This window comes from Pieris napi, chromosome 2 (assembly GCF_905475465.1).
Source record: "Pieris napi chromosome 2, ilPieNapi1.2, whole genome shotgun sequence".
NCBI classification, from domain to species: domain Eukaryota; kingdom Metazoa; phylum Arthropoda; class Insecta; order Lepidoptera; family Pieridae; genus Pieris; species Pieris napi.
In genome coordinates this window covers 1,663,466-1,685,926 of record NC_062235.1, presented here as the reverse complement: position 1 = coordinate 1,685,926, position 22,461 = coordinate 1,663,466, and the positions used below count along the sequence as shown (strand labels likewise).

Below are 22,461 nucleotides of genomic sequence, written 5' to 3'. Positions count from 1 at the left end.
TGCTAATCTCCTATGTAATTATGCAAGAAAATATCATTGTGAAAACACATAAATATTGTAACTTAAACTTAATTAAACGTATATACACGTGTATGAACGCTTTTTACGTTATCGATTTATATAAATAAAAAAATAAGATATTAAATACCTATGAATAACTCATTTTTATAGTCTAATTTACTCGATAAAGCATGTTTCCAGCGAAGTACCGTAAAAAATACAATTATTAATTCCCATATTAAGTACTATAAGTTAGTCTAGTTGAACGTACTATTTCTGCATTTATAAATAAATCCATAAAGATATACACCCACTTCAAGTATTGAGTGTAATTATCACTGGACAGCAATTACCTTTGTCCTGATTACATTTATTATTAAACTGGCTGCTGCGCGATTTCGCTCGCAATATCTTAGGGTAGATCGGAGTAAAAATTTGCTCGCATTATCTCCCGTTTGTTATCCGGGACTTTTTTGACATACTTGAGACCAATACGCCCGCATAAAGTAAAGTAAAAAATCATTTAATCACATAGGTAACATAATGTACACTTATGACACGTCAGTAAAGAAATACATATAAATGCTTCTAATTTAACATTTACTGCCAGTTCTCAAGGGCGTAGAACGGGAGAGAAGAACTGGCAATAAACTCTCCGCTACTCTTTTTAGAGATAGATAGAGATATCAAACGAATATAAATTCTGAGGATGCATCTCTGGACTAACGCTAACTCTTAATGTTAGCTTAGCACTTTACATGGAAAGCTAATAATCCTCGTTCAGTAAAAGGAACATTTATGAGGAATGGCTTAGACCCGAAAATAGTTTTTTTTAATATAGAATAGGGAGGCAAACTAGCGTACGCCAAAAAAATTCAGTCACTGTAGCCCATAGTCACCCATTTTAGTGTATTAGTTAGCTAGCCTTGGAGGGAGGAGTACTCTTTCATTCAACAGTTGGAGGTCGTATCTCCCCCTACTGGAAGTCGCAAAAGAGCCTCTTGAAGTGGACCGTGGATGACTTCCAGCCATCAGCAGGTGGTGCTCGATAGCGAGTATAAGCCACATAAGCCAAGATGTAGTCTCTGATATCTTTACTAAGCCTTTAATCTCTTCAGACGGCAGCTGATGTCAGAGTGACGTTCAACAAGGAAGCATCTGGAGCGGACAATCTGTTTCCACCGGTTTCTGTCCAGCACCTTTAATAGCTCCTTCGTTAACGTTCTACTTTATTATTATTATTAAGCCTTTATTGCTGACACTCAGTACAATATAATAACAATTATTTAAGTTAGATAAATAAAACATAGTCTAATACGTCACTTGACCCGTTTTAGGTAGTCAGCGTGTTCTGTGACACATTGGCCTCTTCCAGCTGTTTCCATTCTTGTCTGATATTAGCTCTTCTTGTCCAAGTTGTGCCTCCTATTCTCTTTATATCGTCTGCCCGTTTTCTAACGTTCTACTTATTGTAGTCAAATTAACATAAATACCAATAAAAATTGTAAAAACACGCAATTTATTTTATAGCTAATTTATACTTTCATCAATGAATGGTAGCTGGGTGATCGCGTGACTCGTTGCATAACTCAGATTTTTGCATTAACAAAACTAGCACATGATAATCGATTCTTGTCAATGTAAACTGAATTATAAAATGTATAAAGATTGATTTTATGAGCATGTATTTTTGTTAACTTGTTTAAAATACAATAAATCAGTAACCTATTTAGATCTGCGCTTCAGATTTCTGTATCTCACGATCATAATATATCAATCTAATACTTGCCAATCAGGTGATCCTGAGCAGTCCAAGGGAACAAAAGTTGGAGGAATGACTCTATTTGAGCCGTTTATTATTGTTCGCCTGCTCTGCAGCCGCTTTTTTTATTATTATGATTATAACTTAAAAATGAGACTATTAAATCTATACTAAACTGTTTCTGAAGCCATAACTAAAACCGTAACTGTGGAAAATTAAATAAACTATATGCGCTGTAATTATCAAATATCCATAATGATAATGTCAACTGTCACTCAAGAACGTTATATTTGTAGTCAAATAATTTGTTTAGTTCGTTCATTGCGTGGAGATTTGTATGGTCTAAAATTAGCTATATATTATTATACCACCAGTTGTTAAGGAACAAAGTTTTATTAGTGTTTTTGCAATGAATCCACCGCAGTAGTCTGCATGAGATAAATAAAATCTAACCTGGGTTTAAATGCGCGAAATTAAAAAGTGGGAGACAAAATGGCGACACAGGTTTTATTTTAAAATTCGAATCCAGAATTCTAAAGGTCTTCCAACGACCACAGAACATGATAATTGTCCGGGGAATAATTGTCAAAGCTTTTCAAAAACGTTCGAAATTTAAAATTCATCAAAATTTCGAGGTTTACTAGTTAACCGTTGTTGTTATACATAAACACCAGATAAATCTTTAAGCAATCCAAAAACATTACTTACCAACTTCATCTGCATTGACCAACTTAGTAGCAATCGATCGAAGGGACGTCGCAGCAGCCGCACTGAACATATCCAGAACTGGTCCCAGGAAGTACACAGTTCTGTTCGGTGCCATTGCATACACCAAACTGGCTGCTACACGGCTGACACAAGCAATGATTCCGATAATGCTATCTTCGATTTTCCATCTCTTACTGAACAGGTATATTGTAATGAAAGAACCTGTAATATGGTTTTATAATTTTTATTTGATTTTGGTGACGAATTTCGATTAATACAATCGAATAGTTAAATATTATAATAAGATTTTTTATTGAAGAATTCAATAGAGCTATGAGGTACTAAAATGTACTTATGTTACCTATAAAGAATGTAAGTGTATGCGACCTATTGGATATTATAGGAAACGAAAATGTTATAGTACAATGAAAAGGAAAGGAAAAACTGAAGGGCCGATTTGGCTTCAAGTGTGCGATAATTGCTATCATTTGGTTTGCACTTCTAATTATTAACTAACATATATAATATATATATATACGTAACTTAACTTATGTTAGTTTACATATATATAATTTAAAGATATCTCCTAATATTATTTATAATAGGCAAACTTCCAGGCTTATTTCAAGTAAAGAAAACTAAACTAAATGTACCAAAATATATTTTGAAATAGTATATATAAACCAGTGTAAAGAGTTCTCTAGAAATGGTTAGCTTGCCTAGAGTAAATAGTATTAGGAGATTTGTAGTTATTATTTCGCGATACTATAAACAATATTTCGAAAACGAATTGAAATGCGTTGGGTTTTTACGTGACTGTTTACGTAACGTGAGTTACGTGAGTAATACCATTATTAAAGAGGAATCAATTCGAATCGCCTATGGTAGTAGTTGATTATTAAAGGATTACGTATATTATTAAACATGACGTATATCTTTTATAAGGCGGTAATGAAACTTTGATAAATATAATAAAGCTTTTGAATTATTGTGTTCCAAAATTAAAGTAAAATACAACACCAAATACACACGAGAATTAAATTTAACATCAATCCCACAAGTAGCCGGCATAACACTAATCATATAAAAAAAATCAGTGGCGCTACAACCTCTTTAGGTCTTGGCCTCAGATTTCTGAATCTGTTTCATGATCATTTTTAAATCTAATAGGCAAGTAGGTGCCAGCCTCCTGCCGGCCACACGCCGCCGACTTTTTGGGTCTAAGACATGTTGGTTTCCTCACGATGTTTTCCTTCACCGTTCGAGCAAATGTTAAATGCGCACATAGAAAGAAATTCCATTGGTGCACAGCCGGGGATCGAACCTACGACCACAGGTATGAGTGTCACACGCTGAAGCCACTAGGCCAACACTGCTCACACACTGCTAACACTAATCATATACATCTACCTAAAATCAGAATCGAATGCGGTCGCAACAATATAGCCTATTTTGGAGTGAGTCTTTACAACAGCTTGCCTCGTGTGATACGGGAAATAGTAGCCGTGTACCGGTTTCGATTACGACCGCGAAGTTTTCTAATTATGGACTAAAATGCAATATCAGCCTTGCGATTCTGTAACTCACTTTTCGAACTCACACAGCGGTTATTCGCAGCGGCGGTTGCGCTCAAATCAGTCGTCAAGCAGTCATTTTACGATTTGGCATTCCTTGTAGTTTATTGTTTATTGTTTGTTGTGAGTTCGAAAAGTGAGTTACAGAATCGCAAGGCAGCGTACGACGGTGGCATGATATATTTTAACTTTTGTTTTTAATTTTTATTTCTCAAATATATATTTTTTAATTACATCCTATAATGTTTTATTCTAAAAAGTATAAAATTTACATTTGAAAATCATTCTGAACTCAAACGGTATCTTCGTAATAAATTTTACAAACAAAACAATTTGCATTTTGACGATGTTTCACACTTCAAATCTCGCCTTATGTGTCTTGTTTATGTACACGTTTAATTGAAATTACTAAGAATAATTTCCGATGTTAAACATACGTGATAAATTCACATAATTCTTATCACATCTAAAAATATGAATAATTCTAGATCATTCCTAACTTTTATAGACGAATGATTAAGATTGACAATTGGCTGAATGTAACCACAGATTATGCAATTCTATTGAAATAATGGACAATAGCAATTTTTATTGCAGAAATAAAATTGAGATCGATTTTAATAAATATTTCATTTGTTACATTATTTTATCTAAAATAATGCAATAACAATTTAGGTCTCATTGTTATTAGGAGTTTAAATGTTGTCCTTTGAATTTTGAAAAAATATATATACATATATGAGACAAAACATCATTTACCTATAGTAAAAACCTATAGGACCCAAATGTATATTCGGGATCACATAGTGGAGATTTACAAGAAAGGCTAAATTAAATAAAGAATAGGGTTTGTGCTTCGAAGGGCAACACAACATACGCACACAAGATTGTACAACGGATTGGTTAGAAGTATGTTAGAGTGTGACTCGTCTGTTTAGGCTCCGCATGAAACTAAATACTTGTGTTGGAGCACATACAGATTAAGTTAACTCGTTTTCTTCATTACAGACTGTACCTAACATTATTTGTCTTAGGGATGGTGGGGTACAATAAATTAGAAACAAGACGGGACCTTCAGTTGACCTACTTAATGTCTTGCGGGGGGGTTCTGAGAACTTTACTCGGGGTTTTCTCTTCTTCAAGAACTCGATTTCTTTTGTACCTATGGCATATGTGTGACGGCGAAGGCCAAGGTTATTTGTGATACCAAGGGCCAGAACCAGTCTGTTGCACAGATCTCCAAAAACAAAGACCTTACGTGTAGAGCAAGGTTCGGACCAAGGACCACATCCTCAAGATGTTAGTTAATCTAAGAAAATGACGGTCAAAATGTATTATTATATTCCGAGAAATAGGTGCATGAATAATATTTTTATCTTTTTTCATTTATCTTTTTTCATGTATCTTTTTTCATTTATCTTTCTTCATTTATCTTTTTTCATTCAGCGCTCTAATAAACTGTCACGACTTATTGATCGATGTATTAATTTGAACGGGTCATTGAATTAATTTTCGCAAGGTTATAATTACAATGAGATTTTTTTATTCCATTACACCAGTTAAATATTAATATAAAATAATATTATGATATTAATACCCTCGATTTGTGTTTGTGGACTGACTGTTTTATGACAATATAAGCGTATTTGTTACGCTTTTTGGCCTATTTGTGGTATAGGATACATCAGAGAGATTTTAATATAGATCGGACATTGAAATGGTTTTACAAAATGTTTAACGCCACTTGTTAAGGCATAATCTGTATTCCTATACAGATAATATATTTCTAAGATAATTAAACGAATTATTTTCTATTTTTTTATTTTTTTTTGTATTTTGTGCCAGTCCTATTTTATTTATAGCTGTTTCCATAATGGTAAAACAGATACATACACATTTCTTCATACATGTCAATATTGCATTTTAATTAAAAGACTTCCAGTGAAATTTAGTAGTCCTAAAGGAAATGCTTGATTACTGAAACTGAGGTGAAGAATAATAATCCAACATAAACATATTTTTATCTCTGTTTTGCAGGCTGTAGGTTATTTTAATAACTATTATAATTATATTGTTGATATAAAAGAGATAAGATACATCGTTATGAGATATTATAAATTTCGTCGAGTTGCAACCGCGCCCCTATTAATCGGAGAATAATTTTATATGTGCCAAATGCTACATACAAATGCAGCTACGACGTAGCGGATTAGTAGTCGTAGCAGTAAACCGGGAACCAGATAAAAAAATGTGACAACCATAAATTAATTTTTCACTTGTTTTCTTTCTGACAGACTATATTGATATCTATCTCTTACCAAACATTATTTGACTTGGATGATGTGGTACAATGAATTAGAAACAAAATGGGACTTATAGTTGCCCTACTACCTATTTAACGTCTTGGGGGGGTTGGTGAGCAACCCAAGTGTAGTCCAAGAACTTGAGTTCTTTGTATCAAGGGAATATTTGGGAAGGCCAAGGCTGTTTGCGATACCAAGGGCCCAGAACCAGTCTGTTGCCGAGATCCCCATTTACGAAGATGTTGCGACTACTGAATGCCGTCTCCGACACTATCGACATCTTTATATGATCGCAGTGTGAGTTCACAGTGGTGATATTGTGTATCTTATGTATTAAATATTATCTATATATTTTTTTGTATCGTCACAACTAATAAATAAGTATTTCTTTACTGTTAACTAAATTTCGATTTAAATATTTAATTTATAGTCTGCAAATTCTGGTAAAATAAGTTTAGTTAATTCAAACCGCTATGTTGAGTTTCTTTTTAATTATTATTTCTGGAAAAAAACAGAAACAGACAATGCATTCGTTCGATTAATTATAATTAATTTACTTTTGATTAATGTTTCCGGGCTAATATTTACTTTACATTACGTTTTAATAACGCAGGCTTGGAGATAATTACGTCGTAAGTTACAGGATAAACTTTTAAATTACGTTTTAAACTTTAAACAAGCTACTACTATATCTACAGATGATTCAACAAAAATTTTAGACTTCCGATTAGAAAATCGTTCAACTGGAAACATAATCTCCGCATCACACATATATAAGGGCCCATAATTTGGCAAGATAAGGGTAAATTAAACCAATTAAGGTGTACAAGAATCGTAGCAATTTGGGCGTCGGAAAGTCACCACATATCTAAAATTACCGAGCACCTAGATAAGATTTTAAAACACTTGTAGTACTCAAACTACGGTGGATCTTGCCAACTTATTTGCCTGGATCTATAGTAATAAAAAAGCACTTACCAACAGTACCAACGAGGACGGAGTATGTTAAGAACAAGCTGTAGTCCACTTCGGTGAATTTGTACTTGTAGCGCGTGAACCAGTACGTCATCTGCGCCTCACCTTACCAAACGAAACATCTATTAGTCAAGTGTCGGCGTGTGCGACGATCTGCAAACAATTAACAGCTACTTTTGCTGTCACAGTTTGCTATCCTAATCTATATATAGAAATAGTATTACATGTCCTGATTGAATATCCATTGTATTGCTAAAATTTACTCTATATTATACAAAAATTTGTTAAAAGAAATGCTATAAGTTATGTTATACATATACCTAAGTAACTTAATACCTCCGACGACATTACAGTCGGGGAATTAGGTAGAAGATCCTTGTGTCCTCCCATCCGTGTTACATGCCTTTACGGAGCATCAAACATTAAATGTTTTTTTTTTATAATCAAGTTGGTGATTTTTGTTCAATTGTTAAATCCAAAATATGCCGGTTTCTACGTGATATTTTCTATCATGGTTCAAAAGAAATCCACAAACAAGAAACGCGAGACTTTGGTTTAGACCCTTACCTACTACTATGTTTACTCTTGTAGGGGTTTATCTATGGTATGGTACATATCATATTACGACAGTAGCGTACAATTTGCGAAATAAATTATTACTAACCGTTTTTTTTTATTTCCTACTACTCCTTAACTAAGTGACTGCAACATATGAAACACCTAAACACATATTTTATAGCTCTTGATAGAAACTCGTTAATTTTTTTAATTCAGATAGAAATTATGCAAATGTAAAAAAAAAATTTAATTAAAGTACAAAAAATATAAGTAAGTTTTAATTACACTTTTTTCAAATTTTTCAATTATTTAAAAAATTGGTCTTTTGATACTATACCAACTTCTGGAAAGTTTTCAATAACAGTACAAGAATATTTTAAATGATAGGGTAAGTATTTTTTCACTGATACCGAAAAATACAACGTAAAAGAAGAACTTGTAAGATAAGAAAAGGGCATAAATGTATTTTATATTTTCAAATGATTGCGAAGTTTATAGATATATTATAAACATGACGAATTTTTAAATGATCCTAATTCTTGGGATTGATTTTCTCTAGTTATGACTCAATCATACAAATTGTTTGAACTAGGCGATTAAAAAGAGTGGCGGAGAGTTTCATGCCAGTTTTTCTTTCCCGCTCTACGCCCAGGACTTGCAAACTGGTAGTAAATGTAAATTTAGAATCAATTTAACATCTTTTCTGTTGACGTTCATTAGCGTACATTGTTATCTATAGGAATAAAGTTTTTGAGATAAATTCCTTTCAATACACTAATTGCAAAATCTAAACAGTTTTGAACTTTGTAAATCCAAATCATTTGACACATTGGCCCTTGGATGGTGGAGCTATTTTTTATATGGAAAACTAAATTGGCTGATTCCTATCTAGACTTGCGTATTCAAAAATTATTTTTGTGTTCCCCAATCTTTTTGTGCCATGCCCCTTAATTAGCCTAGCCTTAATAAAAAATTTATACCCCCTATTTAACATACATAACTTTTAATAAAAAAAATATCGTAAAATTTAAGCAACATAAATGATACCTATCATATTTTTTCTTTTTAGGAAGAAATTACAAGGAAATTGTTTTCACACAATAAGTAAAACTTAAATTCTAATTCAAATAATTTTAATTAATTTTAGACTAGCCCCCCTGTGGAGCGTTGGGAAACACTGCAGAAGAAACCGTGGCAAAATATGAACACATAAATCCACTATTTATAGACACCAGACAAGTTATTTGTTAAAAAGGTTATATAATATAATCAAGACTCATTACTTTAATTAGATTTTCTTCTGTATTTGGTTGGCTCCTTGACATAGCCAGGTCTGGGTCAAACATTCATGAACTTTTATAGTATCTAGCTGCGACAAGGGCACTACTTTGCTCCTTTGATACATAAAATGGTATTACAATGTGACCCATTTATTTTTAAATATTTGTTATACCAACTAGGTTCTAGCTTCTATCGTTTCTCCTATTTTACCCGGTTAGACTAATTTACGTCTTGGTATTAAGACACCCCTTAAACAGTATTTAAATATTTCTGATCCATTTAAGCGCCAATAATAGTTTGAAATATGTCAAAATTTATATAACCTCGGATCCTTGTTTAAACCCATCCGGAAACAAGATGGCGGATGTTTTATCCGATATTATTTCCGGTTAATTGAGATTACCTACTTGCATGTGACAATTAATATATTTGTGGCCAGTTAAAATATAACATGTGATTGAGAAATATGTAAAATTATGATTATATGTTAATTTTCCATTCAAATACTTTCAATAATTAATATTTTTCCCAAATCTCATTACAGTAGATTGTTTTAATTTGTAACAGAAACTTAATGAAAACACACATACATATTATGTGTTATTAACTTTTATTTACGCTGAAATCGATTCGAAAAAAAATACTGTTTATTGGGTGTCTTAAAAACTAAGATGTATATTAGTCTAAATTAAAATAAACATAAGCATTTAATATTGAAAACACATAATATATATATTATAAAAACCAGTGACACTCATCATGCATTTGCGTATCCTGTGCCCCCAAAAGTAGCACAGATGCGATCCTATACCTGGCACATACAGCACAGCAGTGAGATCTTTTCATTATTATTAGGGAAATCAGAGTCAACACTTAAAACTAAATCTCTACTCTAAATTTTGACTGAAGCTCCTTACTACAAAACCTTTTTTTTTAATGTAACATATAATGGCTATAAGACTGATCTTATTATACAATATCTAATAATAAGTGCAGTATTTCAATAGCTGGTAACGCACTCGCGAGCCCTATGGCATTGAGAGTTGTAAAAAGAGTGGCGGAGAGTTCTGTCAGTTCTTCTCTTCCGTTCTACGCCCTTGATTTGAGAACTGGCAGTAATTGTAAAATTAGAATCATTTAATGTATATTTCTATTTTTCGTTCATAAGTGTATATTGTTACCTATATGAATAAAGGATTTTTGTTTTTTTTTGTACATGGATGGTATCACTTCACTTCAGGTGAGGCTCCTGCCCATTTTATAAAAAAAGGATCAAGACAACACGAGAGTGCCATTTATGTAATTAAATTTTTTTTCTCAAAGAATTACAAGTTGTATAAATAAATGCAAGAATAAAAGGTAACGTTTTATTTTATTAGCAAAAATGTTTCTGAACTATAGTGAAAGATTATCTCACATTGCTAACAACGTCGATCTTTGGTTCTCATGTTTTAGTTCTTCCCGATACTGAGACCTGATGTTTCACATCATGAACACTCACATTGCCAAATAGCTCCCAAGTGCGTTGAATTGGTATACTCTTTTTTTGACTACTTATATTCCACCAACAACCTGGCTGTTGTCTATTCATTCAAATCTATGAAAAACATGCTCAATTTATCACGAACTTCTAACCTTTGACGTTACGAATATCAAATGATACAGACGTGAGAACAAAGGGTAAATCAAGTTTATATTTCTCCACCGTTTTCAAAGATAGATCACGTTGTACGTGCGTTTTTGTATTCTAATTATAAGATAGTTAAACAATGCTCACAATTCTTTCGTATTAAGAAATATATAGATTAAAGAACGTCAGATGTTGATGTGTCAGTAACAGGTGAAGGAGATGTATTAGTATTAATACAGACCTGGTAGTTTTTTATATAAACTGGCAACACAGACAATTGTTGTATTTATATTTATATAGCATACAAACAAATCCGATAATAGCAGATACCTACCTCCCGGCTCACCCGATGTTAAGTGAGACTCATGGAGACTCTCAATGGCAGAGGGCTCGTGAGTGTGTTGCTGGCCATTAATGAATTGGTACGCTCTTTTCTTGCAGGACCCTAAGTCGAATTGGTTTGTAAATACTTCAGTGGGTAGCTGGTTCCACATAGTGGTGGTGCGCGACAAAAACAGCCTTAAAAACGCTCAGTTGTGGAACGGTGTCGAGGTGATACGGGTGGAGAATGTATGTGAACAAGGATGTAATGAATATATGAGAACGCTATGGGATTACTCCATAACTTCAATAGTAATATTAAAGTATACTCTGTACCAATTGGACTGTGTGTCCAAGACAATAATTAAATGTGTGTTTTGTAACATGACGTCATTAGAGTTAATGGAATCAACATTTAATTATTGTCTCAAATTATTCGTTAGAAAATGCGCTCATCAAAAGGGATTTTCTCATAGATACCGTACCATCAGCGACTTAAGAACTTTAATATGATATCACTGTACGATCGGAGATCTTTAGCTGGTGTTACCTTCTTGTATAAATTGCTGAATAAGCAAATACAGAGCAATGACCTCTAGGCTCTAACAGGACATTAACATTGACGTTCCTTACTCATTCCCAAGGTCTAAAGTCCAACATTTTCTAAATTCCATCTGCAAAAACTAACCTAGGAGTTCAGGCACCTTTTTGTCGAATTCTTTGCGATAATAACGGATTAAACAGTACTTATCCGTAGCTGGATATATTCGGTAGTGGGCTGATCGGTTTTAAAGAAAGCATTGTTAAGTGCTCTATCTATCCGGTATCTCGTACCAAATCCGGTGTTTTGCTGTTAATTTTTTTTACTTAATAAAAATTTCTGCTATTTTTATTGTATATATTCTATGTATTGTATTTTTTTTGGAAATTTTTTTTTTTAATTTTTTATCAAAACATGGACAAACACAACATCAAAAAATCGCCAAACTGTATAACAGTTTGTTAGCGATAGTTAATTAAGTTTACCTTAATTGTATTTTTAGTTTGTAACATATACCGTACATATAGTATTATGTATGATGTGGTAAACTTGAATAAGTAATAAATAATCCTTTCTCGATAAATTAAATTCCCCAAAAAGTTTCCAATTTAAATTTGTATAGGCAAATAATACATTTAGTACAATCCATACAAACTGATATATTGTCGATATCTTTCGTAGTACATGCATATAATTAGTAACATAGTAGTACATTGTATTACCGATGTTAATTAACTAAAATGAATTTAATTATATTAAATAGGCGATTTCCAAAATTTTTTGCTAATATGAACGAAAATCAGCAAAATTTATACAATATTGTACTTGAGATACACACTTTAGCGGATGCGTGGCGATAGCAGGCAAACCTGGAGCCGTACAGTTGCAGATGAGGCAAAGAGAGCCGGAGAGACTTGGAACGAGGTGAAATAAGAGGCTCAAGACCAAATGCGATGGAGACTAACTGCGGACGCTGCGGATTTATAGGACATTAAGTCAAGGAAGACTTTGAAATACGTGAAGAATTTCTAGATTAAGAGCGCGGCCACACAATGCGGTAACGGTGCGGTGCGGCGTCGGAGCGGTGCGCAACGTCATCCTACATACAAATTACTATACCATGTCACACGATGCGTCGCACCGCAAGCGCGCTGGGGTTGTGGGGGAGGTTCAAAATATACACGGGCGTTGCGGTGTGGCACCCTATAGCTCGAAGTAATTGCGATGCGGCGCCGCACCGCACCGTTACCGCATCGTGTGGCCGCGCTCTAATACTCATATAATGAAGCTAAAGAGATTGTTTCATTGGTTGAAAGCAAACAACGGTTTGAATCGACAAATTGTTTTTCTTTTACTAAGTCCATTTTAAATAAACACGAGTAAACACCACAGTCAAAACTATTATGTTTTTATTCTATGTATCCCTTTAAGAGTAAATCAGTCTATATTCTCAGTTTTCAGTACGCTTTCCGGTTTCCACGAAGTTTCTAGCAGAAATAAATAGCTTGTGTCTAAAATAACGAATTTAAATCAGTTTGAACAGTGTTACAGTGCCACATACATTTCTTAGCCGGTAAGAGCGTCGCTGTCATGGATATTAGTATTGCCAGTTAAAAAATTAAAGATTATAAGGGGAATAATTGGAAGTCATGCAGGCTGACTTAATAATTTATTGAAATGTCTTAATAAAACAATGTATCTAGATGCTAGAAAATACAGTTCTAAGATTAAATAAACGTAACACAAACTTAGGAACAACTGTTGTGATACGTTTACCTTACTATTAATATAATATATTTTAAGATACCTAGCAATCAGAACCATTCGATAATTAAAAGTTTGCCATTGTAATTAATAATGCAAGGAATAAAAATATATACATTTTTGTTGGATTTTATGAGATTTTGGATATGGTAAAATTATTTATTGTACGCACCGAGAAATTTCAAAAAGGCGACGGTAGTACCAATTCCACCCGCCGGCAAAGTACTAGAGATTCCTTTTGTAATATGTCAAAATTCAACAAAACTATTCTGATGAGGTAAAATATATTAATATGACAAGTATGTATAGAACACTGTAGTCAGTACGACCATTATTTTTAATTAATTCCAAAGCTATGTAAAACGAATGTTAATTATTAAATGTACTTACTTGCTAAGGTGGTATTTATTTATAAATTAAAAAAATAAGTAATTTTGTTACTAAGGAGTGTTTTGGTATCGAATAATCTATCGAATTTATTATCAAACAACCTTTAACTATCGAATATTTCGTGCTTGTTTTTTTGTTTTTAAATTGACACGACAATTTACCACATAATTTTTCCGGCAATGCATTTTCGAGCCTTCTGGCAATATAAGTGTCCATGGGCGGTATCACTTAACATCAGGTTAGCCTCCTGCCCGTTTGTCTCCTATTGCAATAAAAAAAAGTGCGTGCGTACAAAGTATACGTCAGAAGTGAAACTTCTTTGGCAAACTAATTTTTAACTCTTGCTCATATTTATACAAATCTAATACTTTAGATTTCCGAGACTTAGAGGGAAAGAAAAGGAGTTAGGATGTTAGGAATTTGATGAATTTAATTGTAAATAAAATATAATAAGTGTCGAAAATTAATACAAATAATAAATTAATCAAAAGTATCAGTATCAAAATGTGGCATTTTAATTTACAATTCGTCATTTGAGATTTCAAAAAATTATTTAACATAAAATATAAAATACTAATATTTCATAAATTCACGAAATTTTAATTTTAAAAATAGGATTTCTAGAACGTAATTCACACGTCTCACTCTCTCTCTCAATCCCTCTCTCCCTTTTCATCGACAAAAACGCTGCACATCTTCATGACGCTCCATAAAAATTTTACCCTTATGCGCCTAAAGAAGTTTCACTTAAAAAATATTCTATAGCAATTTAAGGTTCCAGTACGTTTATAATGAGGGCTAATTAATACTTAAAATATAGGTGATTTCCAAACAAAGGATTCCACTATGACGCAAGTTACTTGTGCTAAATTTCAAACGAAGACATTACAAGGACCCGACGCAATCTGATCTGAGTTAATATTTATCTGCCACGCATACTGTCACATTATTATTAACATGAGCTAATTAACATGCTATGTCTGATTGTTTTCAAGCAGGTGGAATATTACCAGCTGTTACTATTTAGTGCTATATTATAAAATGAACGAATTTTCTGGCCTAGTTTGGCCGCAATTATGGTATGGCCGCGAGTATTTAGACCATAAGTTTGACATTAATTATAAATAGTTTAGCTTATTATTGTGACATTGTGTTGGTGTTTATATTGTATGACATTAAAAAATTAAAATGACATTTGCATGCCTATTTATATATGGCTGATTATGCGGATTTTTAAAGTTGATCTATAAATTTTTAAAGGCAATTCTATTTTTTTTTTCCTTTATAGCAGGCCGTATGTATGGGAACATAAGTTTGACAACAATTAATTATAAATAGCTTAACATATTATTATGACATTGTGTGCTCTTATTATAAAACTTAATGAAAATTAATATGACATTTGCATGGCTATTTTTATACGGCTGATTGTGCGGATTTTTATAATTGATCGATCTAAATGTACCACTTTCTTGCAAATAAATTATTTTTTATTTTTGTTTTTATTTTCACCAATAGTGTGATTTCCATTACCTAAATTTAATTGACTAAATACAAGAATGAGACAAGCGCAAAACATGTTGCCAGAAAGGCCGGCAATGTACTCGCGAGCCCTCTGGTATTAAGAGTGTCTATGGATGGTATCATTTAACATCAGGTGAGCCTCTTGCCCGTTTGCCTTTTATATAAAAAAAAACGAAATCTACAAGCCGTGGGCTGAAACTTGTTTGTTTATTAAAAATACATATTGAATGTAAACGCTATTATGCACAAGAAGACAATCAACGTAGGGTCCTTCAAGCATAGAGCGTACCAATTCTTAAAAGGCCTGCAACGCACTCGCGAACCCTCTGGCATTGAGTTTCAATGGACGATGGTATCATTTAATTTTAGGTGAGCTGTTGCCCGTTTGCCCTCTGTCTTTCCCCTATTCATGCATATTTAAAATTATTTAACTCTTTTAAATAAAGCACGTTATTTGTTAAATAAAAACCATCAATTGCTTTGTATAATTTATAACAATTAAGAAACTTGTATTGTAACTAGCTACAAAGATGCAAGGAACGAAGAAGTTATCAAATAGCCACTTCTTCCTTGCGTCTTTATCCTTCTGTATAACATTATTGTTTAGCTTATAAGCTTATCCTAAACCACTTTGAATAAATAAATATAATAGAATACGTTATCTGTCACGTTTCATTACGTTGCAGTTTAACAAATGCTTTCATTAAAATTCAGTAATATATCAATTAAATTAGTGGCTCTTTCATTATATATACCCTCAAAAGTACTTGTATCGGCGGTAAAACATTATTTAAATATTAATTACTTTAAACTTAAATAGAAATAGACGGGGCTCATAAGAGGAACAGAAACGTGGAGCAACAAAGTATTAAACTGGTGCCCAAGATACAATAATTAGAATAGAAGAAGACAATTAAGAAGGTGGATAAACCAGATTTAAGACAGCTGGTGGCAGATAGTGGCATAGTGCAGACAGAAATGGCGAACAACAAAGTATTAAACTGCTGTCTAAGGTACAAACATTGTAAAAGAAGACAATTAAGAACGTGGATAAACGAGATTTAGGACAGCAAGTGGTACATGGCAGACAGTAGCACAGTGCAGACAGTGGCACAGTGCAGACAGTGGCACAGTGCAGACATAAATGGCGGGATTTGTAGGTCTAAATTATTTATTATTATTTCGTTTCATAGTCTTTCTTTTATTTCTTGATTCAGTTGTTTAAATTACTTTTATAAGCGACTTGTTATCGACCTCTAAGTTTTAATTAATGTATTCATTGTTATAAATAAATTATAATCACGATAGAAATTAAACAGTATGCCGTACAGCACGATACCAATAGTAATTTGAATAGTTGTTTTACTTAGCTTAGCTATTCAAGAAGGAAGAAGGAATTATAGTTATGCTAAATGCTTCTTGGTTATTAAATCATGACGATGTTAATATGAAAATTACGCAAATATTAATTGCATTGTATATGTTAAGTCACTTTAAACCTGCTTCAAAAAATGTTATACTTTTAAATCATTCCCTTATATCAACTAATTTGGGATAGAATAAAAAGTGTTAAAGTGGAGAAGCAGTGTTGGCCTAGTGGCTTCAGCGTTCGACTCTTATCCTTAGGTTCTATCCTCGGCTGTGGATACCAATGGACTTTCTTTCTTTGTGCGCATTTAACATTCGCTCGAACGGTGAAGGAAAATATCGTGAGGAAATTGGCTTACCCAAAAAGTCGACGGCGTGCGTCAGGCACAGGAGGTTATTATTACCTATTTGCTTATTTTAATAACAAATGATCATGAAACAGATACAGAAATCTGAAGCTCAGACTGCATGCCTTTTAACAATTGGTACGCTCTTTTCTTCGACCCTAAGTCAAATTAATACTCGTCGTCGTTAAATGATTTTTATAGAAGACGCTTATGCATTTAAAATTATTAATGAATGATGTAATCTGTGAACAAGACCGATAAAGATCTGTGGTTCCTCTGAATTATGTAGATGACATTATTGTAAAGAATTATTTTTTTCTCGTGTTCTATATCATACCGAACATTGCAAAAGAAATTAGGATTTATAACAGAATCTCCTTTCTATAATGGGGCGTCCAAAAAACATATTAAAATCTTTCGGGCCCTGCAAATTCTATCAATTCTGTTTAGTGGAGCGTAAAAGCCTTAGTTAGTACGCTTTTTACGCATCGTCTCCAATATCGAAACATAAATGTTCAATTATAACAAAATATGGTAGGTAACATGTTGTTAGTTTATAAAGAAACATAGCATCCACCAGATCCGACAATGATCCTTATGTTGTAGTGCTGTAGATGAATACGACGGAATTTGGTTTCCAAGGTTGTGTTAGCAAAGTAATATTTACGTAAAGAAAGATGAATTTTCAGAATCAAAAGCTAGTCGTCACACCAACGAATCAATTTGTGATTTCTAAATTAATTTAGGTTATATAAAAAATATACTTTTATCGTAAACGAGTAATAAAAATATGATTTAAATGTGATGTGATTTCTCTAACACATATCTACAATAAGTCTTTTAGGTTAACAGATTGCATTCAAAGGCGAGTAAGTATTAACAATCCTTTACTTCAGCCTGTCAAACTTTCCATCAAGCAGAACGCAAGAAAGCCCTTGAATATATATCAAGATATTTCTCACAAACTTCGTTGATAATGCTCAATACATATAATTGTTTCATACATTGTTACATTCATTTAAATATCAAGTAATACAAGAAATACTGGAATGATACAATACAATCCATGTTAATATTATGAATGCAAAAGTATCTATTTCTATGCGACTGTTTATCTTTACATTTCAATATTGAAACTTCGTTACGTAAAACAAAAAGTTTCTATTACTGTGTCAGGTATTGACTAACTGTTGTTGAATGTGACCGTTCGTTTTTTACCTTGGTTAATGTTAACAACGGTATTAGAGCGAGTATAAACAACAAAGCAGTATTGGCCTAGTGGCTGCAGCGTGCGACTCTTATCCCTGAGGTCATATGTTCGATCCACGGCTGTGCATCAATAGACTTTATTTCTGTGTGCATTTAACATTCGCTCGAACAGTAAAAGAAAACATAACGAGGAAACCGGCTTGCCTTAGACACAAAAAGTCGACGGCGTGTGTCAGGTACAAGAGGCCTACTTGACTATTAGATTGACAAATTATCAAGAAACAGATACAGAAATCTGAGGCCCAGACCTAAATAGGTTGTACCTAGTGCCACCGATATTTTTTTATAAACAACATCGGGTAAGATTCAAATACTAAGCGGGTGCTATAAATCCCATATGACAAATTCAACACAAATTTGAAAAAATTGGATTTAGAGGAGGCCTTTGTCTAATACTGTACTTTTATATTTGGCATGTAAGCTTAACAGCATAAAAAGCTTTTTTTTTATACAATACAACATTTACAATTGAACTATCTATCTACCAGATACAGCGTTATCTCTAATCAACAAATAACTAGTTTACTAAATTAAGTAAAAAAAATATTAAATTATCCAAAAGAATTGACTTTGGTAAACATTAAATATTTCATGAATTCTATAAAATAATGTTTCCATACAATTAAAATTTACTGTCAATTAATTAAGTCAATATGTCTTGTCAAAAATATATCTGTTTCATAAAAACGGCATTTAATTTAGTGATTATGATAGGATTAATTTTATAACAAAACACGTCTGACGGTGATTAGGAGTCATTTTCTTGTCTCGTTCATTTGTAAAAACAATTGAGAACTGCAAAACGTAGATAGGACTCAACACCATAGAGAGAAGATATACCAAGTAAATTTTACTAACTACTCCAATAATGTTGATGCCGCTTGGTACACAGAACAACAGAGTCGATTATGTATGACACATCATAGACATAGAGACAGACGAATCTATGAATCACACAGAAATTAAACGTTAGTCGGAGTTTGGGTTCGAATTTTAAATAATAAAACATTTCTTAAAACAAAAGACATTTCACAAAGTTTGAAAGACGTTTTCTACCTCATAAATACGCTGATACCAAGATTTTGCACAGAAACATTTAACGCAGAACAGAACGTTAAGAACCTCATTTCAAGCAGTTTAATAAAGGACCGTGATGCCTAGCGGATTTGATTCTCCGTCAGAGTACAAATTATATTTATAATTAGTTCTCTTTTGAGGCACTATTAAGTGAAAGACATAGCGAAGACCAAAGTAATTGCTCGAAGCCATTGTCATGTCAAAGACAGAACCCCTTAGGTATAAAAAAGGCCGGCAACGCACTCGCTAACCCTCTGGCATAGTCCATGAGCGACGGTATAACTTAACATCAGGTAAGCTTGGAGCCCGTTTCCCTCCTGTTCTATAAAATGCGTGAAGAACCTGAGACTCTACGTTTGTGATTGATATTTAGCCATTTTAGCTTAATTTGGCTGCTTTATCAAGCATATTTGGGATATCCTTACATAAATATTATAAACTGGTCTGTCTTTGTCAGTATGTTCAATTTTTGCGTAGAGTAAATTGCCTAAAATGTATGTATTATTATTGCATAGGTCGCTAAGAATCTTGCCAGAATACACAAAATCCACGCGCGTGAAGATGTGATTGGAAGTAGTTTTCAATTGTTAAAGGTTTATTAAACACGTGCATATAATGACTGCGAGGATTTATACACGATAAGTCGTAATGAGGTCTAATTTACTTTGTTTTAAACTAAATAAGATTAGCGTCCTTTTGACCTTTGAACTGTGATAATTATAATGTAAATACACAAGTTTGAACTAGATTTTTATTGGAATAGTGGCTCGTTCCGCTATCGTATTCGAGCCGATTTAATAATAATTATTCGGAAAAAGTTTGATGCGATTTTTGCCTAATAAAGTTACCCTTCGTATGACTTAAAACCAAAGTTTAATTACGTTATATCAAATTTTGCATGTCAATTTTTTTACAATCAAAAGTGTAGACTGTAGATGTTTATTAAATAACATATTAAAATACACACACTAGAAACAATTCAATATATATTTTGACTACTAAAAGTGTAATGAAAACAATGTACAAATCTACATTCTCAAAACATTCTCCATGTAAAGAATTCTAGCTAAACCTGTACGTTTATAAAACAGCACTGAAACAAGTGTATTTACGTTTTGCCATAAAAAGAAAATAAAACGAAGCGATCCGAGCATATGTGATTTTTTACGATAATAATATTTCATTTATGATGATTTTTTTATCCGTAACAATATACTTATAAAGATATTAATAGTAATTGCTTCGCCACGGTTTACGCTGTATTAGGTATCGAGAAGTAATCAGTATCTTTCGACACCATTAAAACGATTTAGAATTTATTAAAATTACTTACCGAGAACAGGGCCGACGATTAACATATACGCGAACATTATTAGGATTATTTGGAGACGTCGAAAACCCTCTCGAGGCTGGAACGCAACGTTCACCGTTGCTATCAGGTCTTTCACAGAAAACGACACTGACTCTTTATTATCGGTTTCAACTGTCTTTTTAGTTTTCTCTTTGAGTCTTAGCAAGATATACACGAATCCCGTCAAGTAAAAGAAGCACGCAACCGTAAACACACCATAGTAGCCGAATCTCTTTGTCATAATACCACTAAGGGCTAGACCGATTGGTCTGCTGAGAGTTAAAATTGCCGTTATAATCCCTAAACGAAAAGTCCTTTCGGATTCACTAGTAATGTCTGTGATATAGCTGTACACTGCCATTGTCATGGCAACGCGGCCACCGGCCAGAGCTGGTGGGAGACCTTCGATAACAGCTGTTTCATTTACTCCGACTTGACGAAAAAACATAGTGCTCAGTATGATTCCAATTATCGATATTAACTTCCCAAGTATTGGTAAAACCATGAACGTCTTCCGGTTTCCAGTGCGATCGCTCCAGGCTCCCACAAATAAGGCTAGAATTCCGGGCAAGGCTGTTTGTAGAGGGAAACTCCACGCTGTCATACTGGCTACCATTTTCTGGACGTTTTGCTCCTGCTCTGTGAGGTTGCTGGTGCGCCCTTGCATGATGTTGGTGCATGTTCTTTCGTCGTAGTTCAGATTGACGAGACATGATTTCTCCAAGCACAGATTCTGCACAGCCAGCCCGGCAAGCACGCTTGGGAGTATATAACATACCACGTACGGTTCAACGGTGACTTTGGATCGAAACGACCACGTATTTTTGATAATCTGCTTGATTCTTCTACTGAGTTTTCCCTCTCTCTTTTTTATCTCGCTACTGAATGATTTAGTACACTTGCAAGTGTCGACATTCACAATTTTTTCACCGGGCACTTCAACCCGCAACGTCATTTTCGAAATGTATTACCACTATAATGTTCATTTGTTTTCTGGCATAATTTGTGAAAAAATATTTGAGATAAATTTTTCAATTTATTTATTATAATTCAGTTTATGTATTTGTTAATAAATATTTCGTAAACTGATTAGCGGCGCGTGCGATTGACGACTTGTTTAGTGTTTTGTAACACTACGAGTGCCGTGGCCGAGTTCCGATCGGCTACTACCTATCAGCTGGGTGCTGTTACTGTTTAATTTGTACTTTATCTTGTTATCACATGGCCATACTGTTAGCTGCGCCTTCTAAGCCCAAGCTTCATCTGGCGTTAGCCATGCAATATTGCTCATTCCCACAAGCGGTGGCCTTGGACACGTACTATATGAAAAACATGAACTTTTCTTTTGCTAATAAACGCCAACACGTAGAAACACGTTCTAATTTTTCCCCATAAACTCGGTCAAGAAGAAAATTGCGTAATGTTCTTTTTATTAGTGGTATAGTGATTGGGAGTACAGTCAAAAAGCAATTTTGATTTCAAGGTTTGTAATTAATTTTGCTCATTTGAAATTATTTTTTATGCACTTGTAATGAGAACACAAGAGACTAACAATAATATTTACCATATTATATTTTATATACAATTAAAGGTGCATCAAAATTAAATAGTTATGTTAAAAAGGAAGAAAATAATAACGCCTTACAAAAGTTATGCGTCAAGACGGACGTAATAATATTTGCTTTTTGTTTCATATAGGTATATGAATATTATTAAGA

At 33.3% G+C, this 22,461-nt stretch overlaps 1 protein-coding gene across 2 annotated transcripts in view; it reads right to left on the bottom strand.

Annotated features, from left to right (window-relative positions):
- Positions 1-21,940, bottom strand: part of LOC125062917 (proton-coupled folate transporter-like) — a 28,828-nt gene extending 6,888 nt beyond the window's left edge. The window contains exons 1-3 of one of the 2 annotated variants that reach the window (XM_047669130.1): positions 20,726-21,940; positions 7,326-7,427; positions 2,471-2,692 (exon numbers count right to left, since the gene is read on the bottom strand). In XM_047669130.1, coding sequence (XP_047525086.1) covers positions 2,471-2,692; positions 7,326-7,427; positions 20,726-21,698 — 1,297 coding nt within the window. In that variant the 5' untranslated portion in view covers positions 21,699-21,940. The remainder of the gene's footprint in view (positions 1-2,470; positions 2,693-7,325; positions 7,428-20,725) is intronic. The other variant, XM_047669132.1, reaches the window with a different exon arrangement.
- Between the last annotated feature and the right edge of the window lie 521 nt (positions 21,941-22,461).